Raw genomic sequence first — 20,964 nt, 5'->3', positions numbered from 1 at the left:
CAAAGTCTGAGAATATCCTGTGACTATGAACAAATTATGATGGAATTGCAATTTTTCGGAAGATGAGAGGTGCACACAAAAGTGTGAAAGATACAAAGAGATATTTTATTGGCATTATTTGCAAACTACGTTATCAGCTTGAGTGAAGAAAACAACTTATTTGATATTTTGGTTAGTCATGACCTACATGAAAGCAGAATACACAGCAATCATATGTATACATCGGTGGTGCCCGTTCCAAGAACTGAGAGCATCTTTATGTCTGCATTAAGTCTGAAGACATGGCTTTCTCATTCACAACTTTTGTGGCAGCGGAAATTATTTTTCGTCTCTGTGCTTCCAATTTCATGGAATTTTCATAACCACAATGATAATAAATATGCCACAGATATTCTAAGCCATCCAAGTATCGCATGGACTGTATTCGACGTAATAAACACCCAGGGCTCTCTCCAAATTAGAAATAGGGGCCTCTTATAGAATATAATTTTTGAGAGAAAAAAACAGAGTTGAAAGATTGTAAATTTCGTAGTTTATGCTGACAGCTTGAAATGATACAACAGAAAAGTATGTGCATATCAAGAAAAACAAATATATTTTCCAGAATTTAATTGCCCATAATTAAAGATGCATATAACACACAAGTGCGTATGATACACAAATAGATAAGTCTTGTGTACATCAATCAATCAGGGGTGCTAATTTGGTTTGTTCACTTGCAAATATATTAGCAAATATCGCCATGGGCGCTTATTAGAGCGGGGCGCTTATTACGTTGAATACGGTAGTGTATTTGCCCATCGTCCTGCTCAAGGAGGATGAGGTAGGTGTTTTTGTATGGTCCAATGCTTGCTGCATTCACTCATTATGTAGAGTCTGCATTCACTCATTGTGTGGAGTCTGCATTCACTCATTGTGTAGAGTCTGCAGATTCTCATTGTGTGGAGTCTGCATTCACTCATTGTGTGGAGTCTGCATTCACTCATTGTGTGGAGTCTGCATTCACTCAATGTGTTGAGTCTGCATTCACTCATTGTGTGGAGTCTGCATTCACTCATTATGTGGAGTCTGCATTCACTCATTATGTAGAGTCTGCATTCACTCATTGTGTGGAGTCTGCATTCACTCATTGTGTGGAGTCTGCAGATTCTCATTTTGTGGAGTCTGCATTCACTCATTGTGTGGAGTCTACATTCACTCATTGTGTGGAGTCTGCATTCACTCATTGTGTGGAGTCTGCATTCACTCATTGTGTGGAGTCTGCAGATACTCATTGTGTAGAGTCTGCAGATTCTCATTGTGTGGAGTCTGCATTCACTCATTGTGTGAAGTCTGCAGATACTCATTGTGTAGAGTCTGCATTCACTCATTGTGTAGAGTCTGCATTCACTCATTGTGTAGAGTCTGCATTCACTCATTGTGTGGAGTCTGCATTCACTCATTGTGTAGAGTCTGCATTCACTCATTGTATAGAGTCTGCATTCACTCATTGTGTAGAGTCTGCATTCACTCATTGTGTGGAGTCTGCAGATACTCATTGTGTCTGCAGATACTCACAAACAGTGGTCATGCTGCTGCGGTTTTCTGTGAGTTAAAAGGACAGTGGGTAGCCAAGTGGTTACGGCATTCTCTGGTCACATCAAAGTCCTGAGTTCCAGTCTGCCACGTAGTTAGGTGATGTTAAATGGCTTTAATAAACATGTTCAAATTATTGTTCTTATATAGTGAGGCGAAATGGCGTTTAACATCCCGGTAAGATTGTAGCATTTATGTAGCAAATCACACGCACAGATGCATGCACGCATGCAACTAATTAGCAAAATAATTACTTTGGATTAATGAGCCTTAAGCACTGTTATTTACAAACAGACGGGGCAGTCGGGCAGCCTTGTTGTTAAAGCGTACACTCGTCATGCCGAGGGCCTGGGTTCGATTCCCAACATGGGTACACTGTGTGAAGCCCATTTCTGGTGTCCCCGCCTTGATATTGCTGGAATATTGCTATAAGCAGTGTAAAACCATACTCACACACTACAAAGGCTACTAACTGGCTAGCATGGAATGGAACAGATATAATCAGAAAAACATTTACTGTCTCCAATGCCTGGAAAGACTCCCATCATGTCTGTGAGTTTGTGTAATGCACATATTTGTTTTACTGTATCAGACACTTTAAAATGATTTGTATTTACCACAGGACACACAACATTTGCCTCCAATTAACCAATTTCGTTATTTGTTTGTTAAACATCTTCTTTAGTTGTGTTTGTAAAAGTTATTCAAAGTAAACTGTTTGGTGTATTGTCAGGGGTGGTGGGGTAGCCAAGTGGTTAAAGCGTTCTCTAGGCATGCCGAAGGCCCGGGTTTGATTCCCACACAGGTACAATGTGTGAAGCCCATTTCTTATGATGTTGCTGGAATATTGCTTATAAAAAAGCCATATTCACTCACTCATTAGAATATTGTCAAAAAGATCATATAGTTCTGTCTGGTACCATCTGTTTTTATTTGCGTTTAAAAAATGTAACCTAAAATGTAAGGTGCATTCGTTCACTATTTCGTTACATGTGTGTTTCTTTGCCATGAAAATATTGGAATTTGAATCATGACATTCTATCTTCAAGCTTATGGCTGTTAATTACTCACAAGTTGTATCTGATCAAGTGTCGGAAACATAAATGACATAGTATTGTCAACAAATAGTTTTCAAATGTCAGTTCAGATTTTTTTTTACTACTATCAATTTTGATCAAGTTTTATCACAAACCCTTACTTTTTACTGAGGGTTTGTCAGAGCTGTCAGGCATTTATCAAACATTTTCTTTTTCCTGAATCCAGAGAGATTCGGAGAAATAGCTGTGTTTTTGTATCAACTACCCATTATCAAGGTTGTATACAAATGTAGAAGGAATTTATCTTGGTGTCAAACATGAATGAAAACATAAAAAACAACCACTATCAAGATGAAGTCATTTTAAACTTATTCCTGGGAAAAAAATTCCTTCTCCACCGCCCACTGTGTCTGGTATTCCTCCATCCATCTGAGCATGTTACTTGGTGCAGTCACCGAGCTTCAGACACTCTCATAAGTCAGTGTCCCCGGCAGACTAGGAGACAGAAACATGGATCCGGATAAACACACCTTGTTCGTTGTGTCAGAGCCGGATGATCGCCACTCTTGGGAACACAGACAGGGCGCTGCACTGGTAGATTTCAATGAGCTATGTCCTTAAGACTGTTCAAATGTAGCTAATCAGCACATAAACAAAGTGATAATACCAGCATATCCATTGATGTAGATTGGTTTACCATGTTCTTTGTAGCTTGTATTCTTGTTTACTGTCGTCATAAACTATGTGATAGAATATGTGTAGAAAAATCTATCACAGAGAAATTAATCTTTAGAAAGTATATTCACAAGTCTGATTTATTGTATTTTGGGAAGACATTAGAAAACCATGCACAACACTTTTCCAGCTTGTCCCAGCAACAGGTCTTGATTATCTGAAGTAGCTGTTCAGACTTTTCTTAATCAGTAGGAACCACTGCAACTTGGTCATCGGGAAGGGCAATGAGTTCAAATTGATTTACACACTTGGCCTTTAAGTGACCAAATGACCAATGCATTGGCCTCAAATCCTTTGTCCGTTCAGCCTTTTGACAACAACATGCTAATCTTCTATTACGACTACAAGGTGTGAAAGTGGATTTTGTAATGAAAACTCAGTTTTGTTGTTAGTCCTAATGGCGATGCACGACCACTAACAGCAGGGTTGTGATCAATACGACATGCAGGTAGTCACATCATAGCAGGATTATGAGCTTGTTTGTCAGGCAGCTATAAGCCTAGGACTTATACAATACATGTACAGTTAAGCCGTGTTAATTTCAGTTTCCTTTAGATTTGATTTCCGGACCATGGCAGTAATGTCAGGCTTGATGTCCTCATTAGGGCGAATAGTTTGGAGTCGACTGAGACATTATTGGTTGTAAATGAACGTGATGTCTTTGTTATTAGATGTGTTTAATTTGGAGTGAGAAGTTTGAGAATGAATTGGCTGTTATATCAGTAAACGGTAGGGTGTCAAAAATATATGGAATTGCATAACAATTCTTGTGCCTGTGGTAGAATATTTCTGTCTGTTTTTTTTCCATATTGATACAAGAAATGTTTTAATCTAATAAGTATCAATGTAACACCTGAAACTGCAAAGGTAACCATTTTAAGTGGAGCTATTATACAAATCCCAAATTATTATATAAGTAAAACGACAAAACTTTTTCCATATTCCCAAGAAATCTATACTAAAAGTAGAGTCCATTGTTCAATTCCTTCCATATCATGAGCATTTGTTTAAGAAGTTTTATCTCAGGTAGCACAAACTGTAGGAAATTCTTGAGTGAGTGAGTCAGTATGGTTTAACGTCGCTTTTAGCAATATTCCAGCGATATCACGGCGGGGGACACCAGAAATGGGCTCCACACAATGTACCCATGTCGGGAATCGGAACCCGGGTCTTCGGCGTGACAAGCGAACGCTTTAACCACTAGGTTACCCGACCGCCCCTAGGAAATTCTTGAGATAATTGTACATTAAAGCTTTGCTGGTAACATGCTGCAGGTCGACCAGAGTTTATGAGGTACAAGTGAGATTCCAATTGTAGCTCACCTGGACCGATTGTCCTTGTGGTGGGCATGTAATCTGTCTGTCTGTCTGTCTGTCTCGCTGTCTGTCTGTCTGTCAAGTGCCTTGCTAATTATTCTCTGAACTATACACAAAGAAAAAGGTTAAGCACACCCCTATTTCTGAACCATGACAAATTGCTTAAATCTTGGCATGGGATAACTGACCACAGGTATTAATCAAAGAAACGATGTGCAAACTTTTGTAAGAATCCTCAATGCAGATTAAAATAGTTCGCACATCATTTTTTTATTCATCCCTTGATGAACCGAAATAAATCCACAGTCAATCTTTAAGGAGATAAAGAAACTGTTTTTTCCATCTAAATTGTAAATGTAGGTTAAACCACATGAAACTTTTACATTTGAAATCTCCCACTATGCAGTCTGTTACAAATTCAATTTAGCCCAATTAGATTTAAGGTAAGCTAGCTGTTCATTGAAAACACAATATGTTTTTCTCCATTCTTCCATGATAAAATTAAAGGCAAATCATTTTGATGTTAGTCAAGATTCTGAATGATCAGCAGTTTAGTCAGAGATAATTCAACTCTCAATGACACTGGTTGACTAAGTCTACATTCATGGTAGAATGTTTCCTAAACTGTGTTAGGTGTAGTTATGCAAGTAATGTTTCCTGTATATGCTTCACACCAGGAAGTGATTTCCCAGTGTACAGTGTGCAGGCAAAACGAAACAAAATCATTGAAATCATACAGCACCTTTTGGCTATAAATTTCTCTCAAGAGAAATCAGATAAAAAATCATTTCAAAATTATCATCTCAATCCAGCAACCCATAAAAAATAAACAGTGGAAGAAAAATATCTCCAAGGAACTATTCAGATATTCTGTCGGCCATAATCCCAAGAGCACGATTATTAGATCAGCTTGACACACCTATGTCAAAATATTCAGATTGTAAGAAGAAATCAGGACTGAAATGTCTTTTCTATATATATAACTCTACCAAAAACATCCATCTGTAATTTCAAAGAGACAAAAAAGACCAGTTGCATTAAGTATGGTGAGTTTCAGATGTGCAGGTTCTCTTTGACTGTATGACAAGAAGGATGACTTCGACTTGCCATCAGTCTTCTTTCCCTTTATGTAGAGCAGTATTCCTGCAGCCAGCCCTTGGTGCCTACATTTAACAACTTTTGAGTACAATTAAGCACTCTTTCTGTCAAGATTTCAAAGAGCGTCATACAGCTCAGTTGTTGGATCAAAGTTACAACTTTCAAACATTTCATGGTAGACATGGGGAGGAAATTTCCATCAGTGACAAAAATGCTATTCGATACAATTCCCTATTTTGACTTGTTACTACATGTTCCCATATTGTTGTTTTTTTCAAATAAAGAATTGACTTGCCTTTGCATGTGTTTGTGACAGGTTCCACCAGTGGGGCAGGATACGTTCACTATTAGATAGTGATTCATTAACATAAGCTTTTGATATACCGTATTCACGTAATAAGCGCCCCACTCTAATAAGTGGCCACGGCGATATTTGCTAATATATTGGCAAGTGAACAATCCCAATTAGCATCACTTCTTATTGATCAATGTACACAAGACAAGTATAATACGCACTCGTGTGTTATATGCACCCTTAATTATGGGCAATTAAATTCTGGATAAATATATCTGTCGTGTATAATACACACAGACTTTTATTTTGTATCATTTCAGGCTGTCAGCATAAACCAGGAAACTGTCATGGCGACTGATTTACGACACCCATTGTCTGAAGAACATTTAATTGCAAAGGCTCATTACCCTGGAGCCATGACAACTTCCCTCCGTTACGTGAAGCTTGGACCCCAAGCTTACATGAGTCCAAATTGATATGTGTGAACTTTTTCACCAACGAAAACAACCATGCAAATGGGAACAAAATCAGTCGCCATGACAAAACTTACATTCTTTCAACTCTGTTTTTTCTCTCCAAACTTTTATTCTAATAAGAGCCCCCTATTTCAAATTTTGAGAGTGCCTGGGCGCTTATTACGTCAAATATGGTAGTCGGAATTGTACAATCAACTCTTGTAATGATTTTTTATGAATATGGAAGGGGTTTTGTTGCTCTTATTGAAAGAAAGGATGAGCATGAAATGCATTGACACTTGAGGTGAGAGTCACTGTGGATTTATACAGTGAAACAAGTTGCACTGTAGCCACATGACAAGCCTAATACCTAGCCTCTAGTGAAACAAAGTTAAGGCATCTGTGAAATTATGTAGCTCTGAATGAAAGACGGACCCACTGACCTTGTGGTCAAGATGAATATGTTATTCCAGCGAGCTCATGGACGCAATTTGTTGTTCACAGTTCCCTGTCTGATTGTTGGTCGACCACCTCCATGGTCTAGTGGTAGAGCATGTGCCAGGGGAGTGGAAGGTCCGGGGTTTGATTCCCAGACATGTCATACCAAAAGACATTAAAAGATGGTATTTGTTGTTTCCCTGTCTGGCGCTCGGCATTAAGGGGCTAAAACAAGGACGGGTCGGCTCGGAGTCAGTATACTGTGTCTGAGTGGGGTATTCATGTTAAACTGCAGCATGGTATCTCAGTGGGTAGCACTATAAAATCAGCATTAGTCCTGACTGGTACAAGCAGACATACATGCATGCATGTCGCAATATAAGTGCAATAATCTTGAATGCGACGTTAAACCATATTCACCTCACCTTAGTTTTTGGTTCAATTTCTTGATTCAATCTGATTGGCCTGTCAGAAACTTATACCACTGACTGTGGGTTCAACCCAAGTGTTTTGTTTGTTTGTTGTTTAATGCCACACTGAGCAACATTCCAGCCACGGAGGATGTCTTACAAGTTCTTAGCCTTACAATGAATGATGCACAGAACACACTTAACAGCATGTGTTAAGAACACGACTTTCTTTGCTTACAGAGTGCATATTGAAACAAATACACAACCAGGCAGCATATTCCTGCAGGCATGAAAGTGACTAGGTATTCTATGTTGATGAAAATGGACAGAATTGGCTTCTGAGCTGTCTCGAACTGACAGTGCTTACTCTTGAGGCATTGAATCAACTTGAGAGGCTGATGTTCCTTCCTTTGCCACTGTGATGAGGTGGGCAATAGAGTTAGGTAAGAGAAGAGCCTCAAAGAAGATACAAGAACAGGAAGACCTTCAACTGCCACCTCTCAGGAACATGTTGTTAAAATACATGATATGATTAAGGACAATGCATAGCCATGACAGAAGGTGTGGCTCATGAGATTGTGAGGATGAACTGGGCAAGACAAAGGTTTCAGCAAATTGAGTTCCAAGGCTTGTGAGTCCTGATCAGAAATGCTCCGGGTTCATCATCTATTACAAGAATTTTCATTGTATTGAAGCAGATCCAGCTGATTCTGTTGAGTGATGCGTAACCATGGAGGGGTCTTTGGTTCACAACTATAATCAGACACAGAGGACACAGCAGTCAGAGCAGTGAAAACATCTAACATCTCCGCCGCCGAGAAGGCAAAGTCTGTTCCATTTTGCTGATGTCTCAGGCAGTGCGAATATCAAGGCTGATCTTCCTGGAAACCTCACAAGTGTGTTGTTCCACCAGGATGATGCACCTGTACTCAAGTCTGTTGTTACCATGGCTGCAATGCATAGCTGTGGCTTTGAACACATCGAACATCCTCCGTATTCACCAGATTTGGTCTGATTTCCACCTCTTTCCAAACTTGAAGAAAAAACTGTCTGGGAAGGATTTACGTCAGCATGAGCAAACCAGTGGTGTCTACTCCAGCATTGCTGGCAGAAGCGTGTGGACCTCAGAGGGGATTAAGTTTAAAAATAATAAGCAACCAGCCTCAACACAGTCCATCATAGTCATGCTCAAATCTTTCAGCCACCCCTTGGATATAATGGCAGCCTGGAAAAATCAAGTCTTGAAAAGACAATCCAGTGATATTGTGAGCAGTGATCCATGCCGTCGGGATGCGATGACATGCAATCAACCAAACCAACAAGCCTGACCACCCGATCCATTTAGTTGCCTCTTACATAGATTGCTTGTGACCTGCCCTCAGGGCTTATCAGAGTGCCAGAGTGTACATCAGTGATGGGCATTGCTTCTTCTCCTCCAACTGACATGCTGGAAAATAACTGCAATATTATTAAAAATGATATTAAAAGCCAACTCACTCATTCTGTATCAAAACAATATTATCTGTATCTATCGGAAAATATAGGAGGACGCTTATGATTGGCATTGAAATATCTTTGAGTATGTGATTTGATGCTTGATACAGAGCAAACGAAAGGCAAACAAGTGCATAAATTTGATTCATGGTGAAGATAAATGATTGATTCATTAATACAAAGTAAAGTTATATTTTATTGACACTAGCCCATCCAGAGCTCCTTTAATGGACTGGATGCACAAGCTCCCTGCAACCTGCCAAACTCCCATAAGCGCTGTGTGTCACTGTCAGGCAGGGATACAGAGGCATGGTGCCATTCTACATGGTATGAATGCTGTGAAACACCAAGTTTTAGAGGAGACGCATGACCTTGGTGTTATTGACTGACTTACAAGTTGTGTTAAGCAGTGCAGTTCTGATGCTGACTTGATAAACTGTGACTTCCTTGCCTCGACTCCACACCGAGGTGGCTGTGCATGGCAAATATGTGAGAGCAATTCTTGACTGAGATCAGATAATTTGGACTTTGTGAGGTCTTGGTAGTATATCAAAATTCATAGCAAATGTGTAAATGCGGATGAATGGGTGCTCTCATCTTCTGTTGACAAGTGGAAACACTATGATGCAGCTGGTACATCTCAAAGATATCCTCGGTGTTTATGGAGCCAGTGCATCCTTTGACAAGAAGTTGTACTGTTGAATAATCATTGATCTTTTTGTGTTTGGAGGATTTTAATCTGATCTGTAATCCATATTTATTGCTGGTGTTTTTGGAATATATAATCTGATGACTTGAGGATTTGGTTGGATTTTCTCCTCATTTGTCATATAAAGTGTATTAGCAGTTTGGATGTTTTTTCATGTATGGTAAAACAACCTGTAGTCACTGAAAATACCAGACTTTTTGATAAATCTTCTCTTATAGTCTGTGATGAAACCATGCTGATTCAGAATCTCAATGTTTTCAAGAAACAATTCTCAACAAGCTGGCTCTGAATGTCCCATGAAGAAATGTTATTATTTTAGAGGGGTTGATTGTTCCCCATTTCCAGTTGTAAGCGCAAGGTGGGAAACTGTGACATTCTGTTGTGTATGTGGCATTTTAGAAGCAGTTTTGCCATGAATGAAAACCAGAGTTGACTTATGGATTTGAACTGTTTTTATTATCAATACAATGTTTTGGGATAGATGTTGGTACGTTTCTCGGGCAAGCACCAACCATTCGATAAGCAACATTTGACACAGTTATTTTTCTCCCTTAATAGGCCTCTAATCCTGCTGAGTCAGCCCCTGGAGTTACCTAGCTTGCGTGCTCACCTTACCTTACGATGAAACAGCACTGATCCTCAGCAACCCATGGTGATGGCAATAAGGTGTGGATGATTAGGCTCGCTGCCTTGGTTGATGGCATGTCAGTGTGTCCCATTACTCATAATATCAATCACTAGATTGTCTGCTCCAGACATATAGCTGGAATGTTGCTGAGTGAAATGTGACTGAACATGTGATCAAGCTCTTGTTTGCCCTGGTCTGCAATATCCTTTTGAACATTATTCCATGGGGATAAGCTGCAGCTCATCTAACCAAATATGAGTGGTTTGAGATGATTAGGTGGAGTTTTTTGGTGTTGCAAATAGCCCTTTGAACATTGGACCATCAGTATTAGGGGCTGTCCGTAGCTCACCTGGTCAAAATATAAGGTGTTTGTTTCTGCTTGAACTGGTGATGATTAAGTTGAGTTTTATGTCGGAAATAGCCTTTTGAACATTGTACCATTTGACAGCTGTAGCTCACCTGGGGGCACAGGTGGCCCAGTCGTGCAAGGTGTCGCAATTCGCTGTGCAGAGTTGCATCTCTTGGACCCACCAGAAACCTATGATTGTGGGTTTAAATCCTGGTTTGCCCCGTTCATGTTTCTAGATTTCATTACCATACCCATGCTCGTGGGTTTCACCAAACTGGTAAGCATCTGAGACCTGCATCACTTTGGGCTTTCCTCCCACATTAAGCTGACACGGGGTGATCTAACTGGAATACTGTTAAAAGCAGCGTTAAACCCAACTCACTCTCTGTAGCTCACCTGACTGTGGTTAGCTGGAAAGAAAACTTAGACTGGGTCTTGGTAAAGATTTGTACATTTGCTCACACTCAATCATGTGTCTTGTGTCGTGGTTTTCTTGCACCAAGCCTAATCTCAGTAATTCAGCAGCAAAGTTGATTAACACATAGTCCTCCATTCAGTCACAGACAGAAGATGATCTGTATTCTATGTAGAAAGAGTTTGCGACAGTGTGATTGATCATATGATTGTATCATAGCCTGACTATAGATGCAGACAGATAGCCAGACATGTCGTTCATCATTTCAGAATTGCCAGAGTATTCTGTAGACGATCATCGTTGACCATGACAGCAATCGTGTAACTAAAAATACTCCGATCACTGATGCGTGCATGCATCATCCTCTTGTGTGTCAGTAGGTCCAGAATATCGAACCATAAACCGTCAGTGTAATTAGCTCGGGACTTTTATCTTTTCAGCTTTTGATTAGAAATTCTGCAAGTCAAGTGTTTCTGACATACCGTAATGCTCCTATGACTTAGTTGTGAAAGATTTTGATAAAACTGATGACTTGTGACTTGATTCGGTCAGTGTAGTTGAGGACCAGATATTTCATTGTTTAAGTCGGTGAAACTAATGCAGCGAGGGAGTACATCGCTGTGGACGTGACATGCATGAGTAAAATGGAATGGTGCTGACAAACCAAGGGTCATAATCTGGGAATAATGGCAAGGTGTCCATAATCTGTGATTGGAACCTATGATAATTTGATCCTGGTACATCTGAGGGAGGTAACTCTATGCACAGGGTATTACAGCACCACTAGAACACCTGTCAACACCTTAGTCCTAGGACATCTTTGCCTCAAGTACTTCTCTGATCCACATCATCATGTTGACTCTTAAAAACGAAACAATATTTTCTCACTCACTCACTCACTCATCTAAACTCACTCACTACTCACGCACACACGCACGCACGCACGCACGCACGCACGCACCCACCCACGCACGCACGCACGCACGCACGCACACACTGAGAATCATTGTACACTAGTGAAGTATATCGTCTCTTAGGATGTCAACTGGTGGGTGGCATCTCACAGACTTTTGCGGACTGTGAAGCACTCACTCTTGTGTTTACTCCTGATGTTTGCTTCACCTGCTGCCTCTGTTCCAGGCTGTGTGGCGACTGTACTCAGATGTCGTGAAGAAGTCCGGGAAGGCCACCATTGATGCGTCTACTCCAGAGGTCAGTCAGCAGGTTCCTCTGTATACGTGACAAAACCCAAGGGACCCTCAAGTCAGTGTGAGGGATAGGTTGTGTTAGCCAACTACTTTCTGCATCTGACAAATTACTTAATCTGTTTAATTCTGACTTTAGGGAAGGACAGAAAGTTTCATCTAATTTCGACTCAGGTCTTGATTAATGAAATTACAGCAGCAGTTATGCCCCATGCTATGATGTTTAAGATATAAATGCCCCTTCAAAATCTTTTTGAGAATTAATTTTTTAATTAATTCTTTTTGCCTCTGATGGTTATTCAAATTGAAAGAAGAATCAATTAAAAATATGAGGAAATACCTCATATTATGAATCTTTTCATATTAATGAGAACTGCTTATCAGTTTGTTTGTGAAATGTATGAAAGTTAATACGAATTGTCAAATACATGTCAATTTCTCCTCCTGATTCTTGGTATTTTCACTCTAATTAGTATTTGGTGTCACAGTTATTTAAAGCAAACTTTTAAGGTAAGAATCAATATTTTTTACTTTTAGTGTGTGACTGTGATCGATACTTGTATCGGGGAGTAAAAATCCGCGATCCACCGATGCATCGGTATATCGTCCCGCCACTAATGTATATGGTAGAACCTTCGTGTTGTTATCACAGGATTTGCTATGACCATAAAGCTACTGACTATACCAGGTTAAAAGAATACATCTGTACATATTCTAGTGAAATTTTCACTATTTTCAAAATTGTATGGAATCCAATTGTTATCTCAGTTGTACCAATTGTATCACCCTAACTTAATTATTAAGCATTGACAAACAAACATTTACTTTCTTAATTATTTCCCAACTTTTACAGATTTTGGAGCTGAAAGCATTATGGGATAGCTGTAGCTCACCTGATCGCATCGTGAGTGAAGCAAGTGCCCAGGCTCTGGTAAAACTGGTGGTCCTCAAGGAGGCCGAGTTTACCTACGTCATCAATAGTCTGCTGAACATTGTACCATCAGCCAGGTAGGACATGCACCACCCACCACCGTCTCTTCTGTTGAGAGTATTGTCAGGGGTAGTCGGGTAGCCTAGTCGGTGACGCGTTCGCTTGTCAAGCCGAAGACCCAGGTTCGATTCCCAACATGGGTTCAATGTGTGAAACCCAATTCTGGTGGCCCAGCCTTCATACTGCTGGAACATTGCTAAAAGCGGTGTAATACAAAACTCACTCACTCACTCTTTACCAAAGTGAGTTAGTGAGTGAGTTAGGTTTATTTAGGAAATGGTGTAATCAGATGTTGGATCCCATATATATATATGTACTTCAATACTAAATAATAAAGACCTCAAATGTTAAAAAACATGAATACAATTGTTTATTATGTTTAGAAATGTATTTTTTACACTTTTGCGGAATTTAGGAATAGCTTATCCGTAACTGAATAAAAAGCCATATCCTAACATTGAAAATGGCAATTCCTTATTGGCATCACAAATATCATTGATCGGGTGATGATAAAGTTCAGGCTACAGATCATGTAACTTTACATTGAGAAAACGCATGATTGCCCATACCAACTTTACCATAATAATGGTGCTTGGTATATCAGTACAATGTCTGTGATATTCAGGGGCATGGGTGGCTCCGTTGTCTAAGGCACCACAGTTCGCTGTGCAGAGTTGCATCCCTGGGGCACACAAGAAACCTACGATCATGGGTTTGAATTCCAGTTCACCCCAGTTGTGTTTCTTGGTTTGTCTGTGGCAAACCTGTGCTGATGGGTTTCACTTCCGACTTTCCTCACACATTAAACTGACACGCTGTGATATAACTGGAACACTCACTCACTCACTCACTCACTCACTCACTCACTCACTCACTCACTTGGTATTAAGGGGCTAAAACAGGGACTGGTTAGCACGGAGTCAGTACACTGTATCTGAGTCAGGTATTCATTCATTGCAGCATGGTGTCTGAGTTCGCTCAGTCAGTTTCAAGTGGTAAATGTCTTCAAGCTGTTTCACACATGTCATGTGACTGAAATGCTGGTCAAAGTGATCAAAGCTCATTTCCCTCACTAGTCCTAGTTACAGGATTGTTAAGGCTAATCAGCAGTTATGGCAAGATTGAATCAAGTCTTTAAATCAATACTTTGTCTGCAAGTTAATGCAATTGTTATAGATCAGTCTAGCCGTTAATGATTACCCAAATCACACAGAGACAATAATTATAATACACACCATTAATTACAACAACTAGGCCTCGACTGAACAGCAGCTTTAGATCTTAGAGTAGCCATCTTAACTTACACGCGTTTCGTGTATATATTACTAAATGAGAAATGTTATGTGATCTACACCGTTACATGACATTCATTGTTACATGATATATGCATTGTCACATGAACTGTTTACTTCACACTTATGCAATACGTTGTAAATAATCGTCAGATTACTCATAAAAGTTTTGTGGTGTTACAGAAATAAATTGGATTGATGAGAGACTCAAGATTGTATGGTTTCAGTGTTATTGGTCAGGTTTCAAATCTCCTCCCAGCCCTTTCATGTGGAGAATAATGCAGAGTAGTTAAACCTATATCGTTTACTGAGTTACCACTGTAAATACCACCGAAGGATCAAGCTACGACCTCGCTGTGTTGATAGTGCTGTGCACATTAGGAAACACAAACAGTTGGGATCTGGTGTGGTATCTCTTCCAACACCTTCTATCTACAGAAGTTAGGTTGTGAAAAAGCAATAATGTCAACTAAAAGGTAGAAAATCTTAACAGACTGGGATAAAAAGAGTAATGTTTTAGTACAAATGCACGATTGTAGCGCTTGCTAGGGGGTAAATATGTTGTGCTCACTGGCGCAAATTGCCGTGATTGGTATACATGTAAATGCATGTTTTATTTGAGATAAAAGATACCTACAGAAACTGTGAGAGGGAATTCAGTGGTAAGCTGTTTTCAGAAGTTTTTGGAAATAGAATTCCAGACAGGCAGCAAATACCATCACACCATTTACACATGATGACAATTAAACCCTTGCGCTTGTTTGGAAGCACAATTTCGATATCTGTTTGAGGCAAGAAAAAAATTATGTGATAGCCAACACAGAAAGTCTGATCTGCAGCCATGAGCGTGGCTGCAACTGGTCTGTCATCATACTCAAAGGGCATGAGGAATTTGATTGAAATGGTACTTTGAAAACAATTCTGATATTTTGCAATTTCTTGTGATAAGGTTTTCAACATCAGATTAGAGTTATCTCACCTCCTCTCAATTGAAACAAGGTTTTGTTACGCGAATGGCGAATTTAGATGGCTGATGTACAATGCTGTGATGGAAAAGTTCCGAAGTAAAACATGCCATAAGTTGGAGTTCTTTCCTTTTGATTGTTATTAAACATAGAGTGAGAGCCGCAGCGAGTGGGGTATTCCAGTTATATCAAGGCGTGTCAGCTTGATGTGGACAGAGTGCCCCAAAAGTGGTACAGGTCGTCCAGTATTTAAGGTCATCAAGCTGCATGCCCATATTTTAATCTCCAGAAATGACGTCATAATAGAACTATGTTTTATCATGAAATAAACCATGCTTTGTTCTTTATTGTTCTTCATTTATGGCGTATGTCTTATATCAGTTCTGGTTTCTTCTTACAGAAGCCTTCAAGGAGTTGTTCCAGCTATTTCCCAACTGTTGACGTTACAAGCAGAGGCAGTTGTTGAGGCCGGACACAGCTACGAGTGCCCTTACTCCATCAGGTACTGTTGGACTGATAATATGTGCCCTTACTCAATCAGGTACTTTTGGACTGATAATATGTGCCCTTACTCAATCAGGTACTTTTGGACTGATAATATGTGCCCTTACTCAATCAGGTACTTTTGGACTGATAATATGTGCCCTTACTCCATCAGGTACTGTTGGACTGATAATATGTGCCCTTACTCAATCAGGTACTTTTGGACTGATAATATGTGCCCTTACTCAATCAGGTACTGTTGGACTGATAATATGTGCCCTTACTCAATCAGGTACTTTTGGACTGATAATATGTGCCCTTACTCAATCAGGTACTTTAGGACTGATAATATGTGCCCTTACTCAATCAGGTACTTTTGGACTGATAATATGTGCCCTTACTCAATCAGGTACTTTTGGACTGATAATATGTGCCCTTACTCAATCAGGTACTTTTGGACTGATAATATGTGCCCTTACTCAATCAGGTACTTTTGGACTGATAATATGTGCCCTTACTCAATCAGGTACTTTTGGACTGATAATATGTGCCCTTACTCAATCAGGTACTTTTGGACTGATAATATGTGCCCTTACTCAGTCAGGTACTTTTGGATTGATAATATGTGCCCTTACTCAATCAGGTACTTTTGGACTGATAATATGTGCCCTTACTCAATCAGGTACTTTTGGATTGATAATATGTGCCCTTACTCAATCAGGTACTTTTGGACTGATAATATGTGCCCTTACTCAATCAGGTACTTTTGGATTGATAATATGTGCCCTTACTCAATCAGGTACTTTAGGACTGATAATATGTGCCCTTACTCAGTCAGGTACTGAATCAACATGCCAAACTCCATTCTCGAACAGGGCACCTTGTTATTTCCATGGAGTGCCCCTTCAATCAGAATCTGTGCCCACATCCTTATTTTCAAACAGGGTACCTCATTACCTCAATGTGGTGCTCTTGTACAGCATTTTATCCCTTGACAGAATTTCGCTCAATTTGTATCAGGTGAGCTACATCACTACAACAAGTGAAGGCAGGCAAACTTAATTGCATAATATTTTTATCAGATTCACAGTTTTTGTCATTTCATGAAACAACTTGTTTAACAATTAGCCAGGCCTCACATTTTGCCACTTGTGACGTCAGACAGTGAGATGAGATCCCCTTGCAGACAGGGAGAGGTACATGAGGCCCCCCCTCATATAAGCCAGGTGATGCTTCAATGGAGTGACACTTACCGGGTCACATCTGTGGGATGAGTGACATGAAGCAAGCTCATACACGATACTAGTACAACATGATCCGGTATGAAAACATCAAGCCTGATCTATAGAGACACTGATGCCCAAACAAGGTGTGGTCTTTGCGGGTGTTGATGATTGGAAAGGGAACATGCCTGTCATGTTAATGTGAGACTTACAGACATGTTTACCAGAGATGTTATCTCTCTTTGACTTCATGTAGTCCTAGTCTGATGGAGAATGGTGGATTTATTTTTATTGAATACAAGTCAATCGAAATCAGTTGGTTTCCATAAAATTTGTTGTATTTATCTCACGTCTGACTAAGTAAACTCACTCTCACTCACTCACTCACTCACTCACTCACTCACTCACTCAGTTCCACAAGCACGTTTACTGTCAGATCCATGCAAAGTAAAAAGGTTTAACTTTAAACCACCACCATGGTTTCTATCCCTCACGGGACTGCCTCCGTGGTCTGGAGGTAGAGCTTCTGCCCAGAGATTCGATCCCCGGCCGTGTCATACCAAAAGACGTTACAAGATGGTACTTGTTGTTACCCTGTCTGGTGCTCGGCATTAAGGGGTTAAAACATGAACTGGTCGGCTCGGAGTCAGTATACTGTGTCTGAATGGGGTATTCATGTTAAACTGTGGCATGGTATCTCAGTGAGCTAGCACTATAAATCAGCATCAGTCCTGACTGGTACAAGCAGCCACACACACGTGCATGCACGTCGCTATATATAAGTGCAATAATCTTGGACGCGACGTTAAACCCAATTTCACCTCACCTCACCTATCCCTCACAGCAGCTGTCATGTTGTTTACTGTTCTGTGGCCATGATCAAAGCCTTGCCCACACACTTCAACCCCACACAGACAGCAAGTGTCATCCTCATCTGGGACTCTCCTCCTCCCTACATCACCTCCCTGTGGGGTGCAGCTTACAGGTGTCTGTACCCTAGTTCCATGTCCGCCGATATAGGCCCCCTCACAATAGGCGTGCAGCCACTGGGGATTGGCATTGTTCAGGGTTAAGTCCATGCAGGATAATTCACATTTACTGCATCCCAGAAGAGATGCGAGGATTTCTTTCAATTTGCCCCCTGTTGTCGACACATTTTGTTTTTGAAATGTCATGTAGCTTTTTAAGTATGTTTACCTTTCTCATTTGTCACTGATTACACGTGTCAAAGGTCAAGGGAATTCTCAAGGTTGTACGTGTAAAACACAACACCAGAGAATAATCAGTCTTGATAACCTGCAGCCCAGATTCCATTGGACATAAAAGGCAAACGAGAGGTGAAATGGAATGGATCACTGAAAATCAGTGATGACTCCTATTTTCTCTGAGATGACTGGGCCACCAAGGTATTAGGTCATGCACAATAAGCATGGTCCTGTATGGAGACTAGTTCTGTATGAGTGTACATCTGTATATTGTTATCGCTCACCCAAAATGGTTTGCTTCAGTGTTTTCATAGAATTTAAGTTTTTAGATGGTGCCTCAGTGCTTTGTTTCCTTCAGTACTAGTTATAGAGCTTGGAAAAGAACATCATTCTATAAAAAAATTGAATTCTCAAAAACAAGTTAAGAAACAATCGATTCATAGTCACTCATGTTAGTTCAACACGAGACAACATCAGATTCTTTCATAGTAGAAATCATTGGGCCGATATCTTGTCCGAATTCTATTGTACAACTGTAATAAGACCTCCGATAACACAGCTCTGGTTCTGCAGCCCCATGAAAGGCGCGGCATACACACTGGAGCGTCTCTTTATAGGAGGGCCAGGATTATATAATGAAAACAAGGGATTGGGATTGATAAGGCAGGGAAGCAATTCCGTCAAGATAGTTTAAATGGATCTCCTTCTGCCTTTAATGAAGTCTCCCTTGGTCTTAAATGAAGCCTCCCTGTATCCTGGGGGATGGGGGACCAATGGCTCTGGCCACCAGTCATCACAACTCCCCACTTAACCCTCATTGCTATTCACATTCAGCCTTTCATCATATTGCGGAGTTATCAAATTGAATATTGGTGAAAAACACATGGGAATGATTATTTATGATGCAGAAGGGTGTTTTTTAAGGACTGGAGGGCATCTGTTTGGCGTTTTGTAAAATATAAAAATGTCTGGCCATTAGCAGTACATGTTAATTCAAGGTTGCAGGTGGTTCGATATTTGTCAAATTAAAATCATGGAAGATGTCATAGATTGGACATTTGTATTATATCCTGAAGGGTTTTGATTATTTTTTAGGTTTGGATTGAAGAATTATAGTAGATATATGATAACGAGTGGTTGTTAGGTGTGTTTCCCATAAAACCACTGTGTCCTTAAAGTACTCTGAACAAGCTGGTGAGGAGGGGTTTCTTATTGGAGGTCATCAGACACTGTAGGCTTGATAATCAAGATGTAGTAAAATATATTGGAAGGTGCAACATGACATTGACAATTAGGTTGTGCATTTCAAAAAAAAATGTAAATTTAATTTCAGCGTGAGGAGTAACGCTTTCAGTGTACATAATGATGGAACTTTCACATGTGTTCAAGGCACCATCAGACTCGAAACCTGAAGAGAACTTATTTTTTGGAAATATTTTATTTACAAAAGTATATTTGAAGGTAATGAGTATTCAAAAAGGGCACTCACAGCGTGGGTATCAGCTAAAAGTACCTTTATAAGGATAGATAAAAAAAAGGATCTGATATTATAAACATGGTGCAGTACAAAGACAGCTTGGAACCAGTCTTGATGACATGACTGTTTTGCATATGGTTTGTGGGACTAGGCTCTGTTACTTACAGGCTGATGCAGCCATATATCTGGAACATATTTTTGAATGTGGTGTTGAGCAACCAACGAGCATGCTCATTTTTTAAGTGTTAACCAAAAAGGATCAAACTTTTATAAGAATTGCTATTTGTGACGTAAATTATGGTCAGCATGTCATCTGGTTTGCTGAATTCTAAGTGGTTGATGATACTCTGTGTTTTAAAGTAAAAAGTCCCTAGTCAAAGTGTCAATTAGCTGGTTGAAAGTTTTGGAGCTGTCCGAAAAGGACACCAATCAGGCTGTTGCCATTGTTGCATGCAATGCAAACATTTGTAGAACACTTCAGACATGTGTGGCATATTGAATATGCCATTTTCACTCACTCCACAGTATTGGTGCCACTTAACTATAGGGCTGGATTAATCAATATGTATTGTAAAGCTTGTTTGAGTTTGAAATTATTTGAAATGAGAACTCTGCTAATCTAAGAAGTTGACAAAACCCCAAGGTGAGCTAGGTTATGGCCTAACTCTATTTCTGTAAGAATAACAAATTATTGCCAGAATGGACTAGATGAGAAAACGTGAGTAGGAAGTCAAGTAAAGTGTTTCCGATTTAGTTAATCAGTTACAGATCTGTTTGTGGAGAGGAGAGTGTCAATAGATGCTGCTGCAATATTTCAGCATGATGGCATTTGAGTGAGGTCAGGCAAACTAGTGATTGATAGTAGGAGCAACAATCCATGCAGCTGGGGTATTGAGAAGCCAGAATCGTAACAGATGTCCAAGATGACCGCACATCACAATAGATTGAGTGATTTGGCCCGCTTGCACCATGTTATGGTTGACATATAAACTTTCTATAATTTTGCATAATGACCTAAATTAGCATCAGTTTTGCTTGTTAAGAGTGAATTCCTGGCACAGAATCAATTGCAGCAACAATAGTGTGATGTCGACTGTCTTCCTTTATGGTTGAATGCCAGTGTCTGCATTTCAAAATATGTGTGTCAGATTATGTAGAACAACAAATGT

General features: G+C 39.9%; 1 protein-coding gene across 1 annotated transcript in view; it reads left to right on the top strand.

Annotated features, from left to right (window-relative positions):
- The window catches only part of LOC139453864 (focadhesin-like), a 347,871-nt gene extending 329,685 nt beyond the window's left edge, over positions 1-18,186 (top strand). Inside the window, exons 3-6 of the mRNA XM_071235318.1 lie at positions 12,095-12,166; positions 13,013-13,167; positions 15,808-15,987; positions 17,961-18,186. Coding sequence (XP_071091419.1) covers positions 12,095-12,166; positions 13,013-13,167; positions 15,808-15,987; positions 17,961-18,186 — 633 coding nt within the window. The remainder of the gene's footprint in view (positions 1-12,094; positions 12,167-13,012; positions 13,168-15,807; positions 15,988-17,960) is intronic.
- The last annotated feature ends 2,778 nt before the right edge of the window (positions 18,187-20,964 follow it).

This window comes from Haliotis cracherodii, unplaced genomic scaffold (assembly GCF_022045235.1).
Source record: "Haliotis cracherodii isolate W230 unplaced genomic scaffold, xgHalCrac1.p SCAF_1, whole genome shotgun sequence".
Lineage (NCBI taxonomy): Eukaryota > Metazoa > Mollusca > Gastropoda > Lepetellida > Haliotidae > Haliotis > Haliotis cracherodii.
Note: the sequence above shows the minus strand (reverse complement) of the source record. Positions and strands in the feature narration are given on the sequence as shown.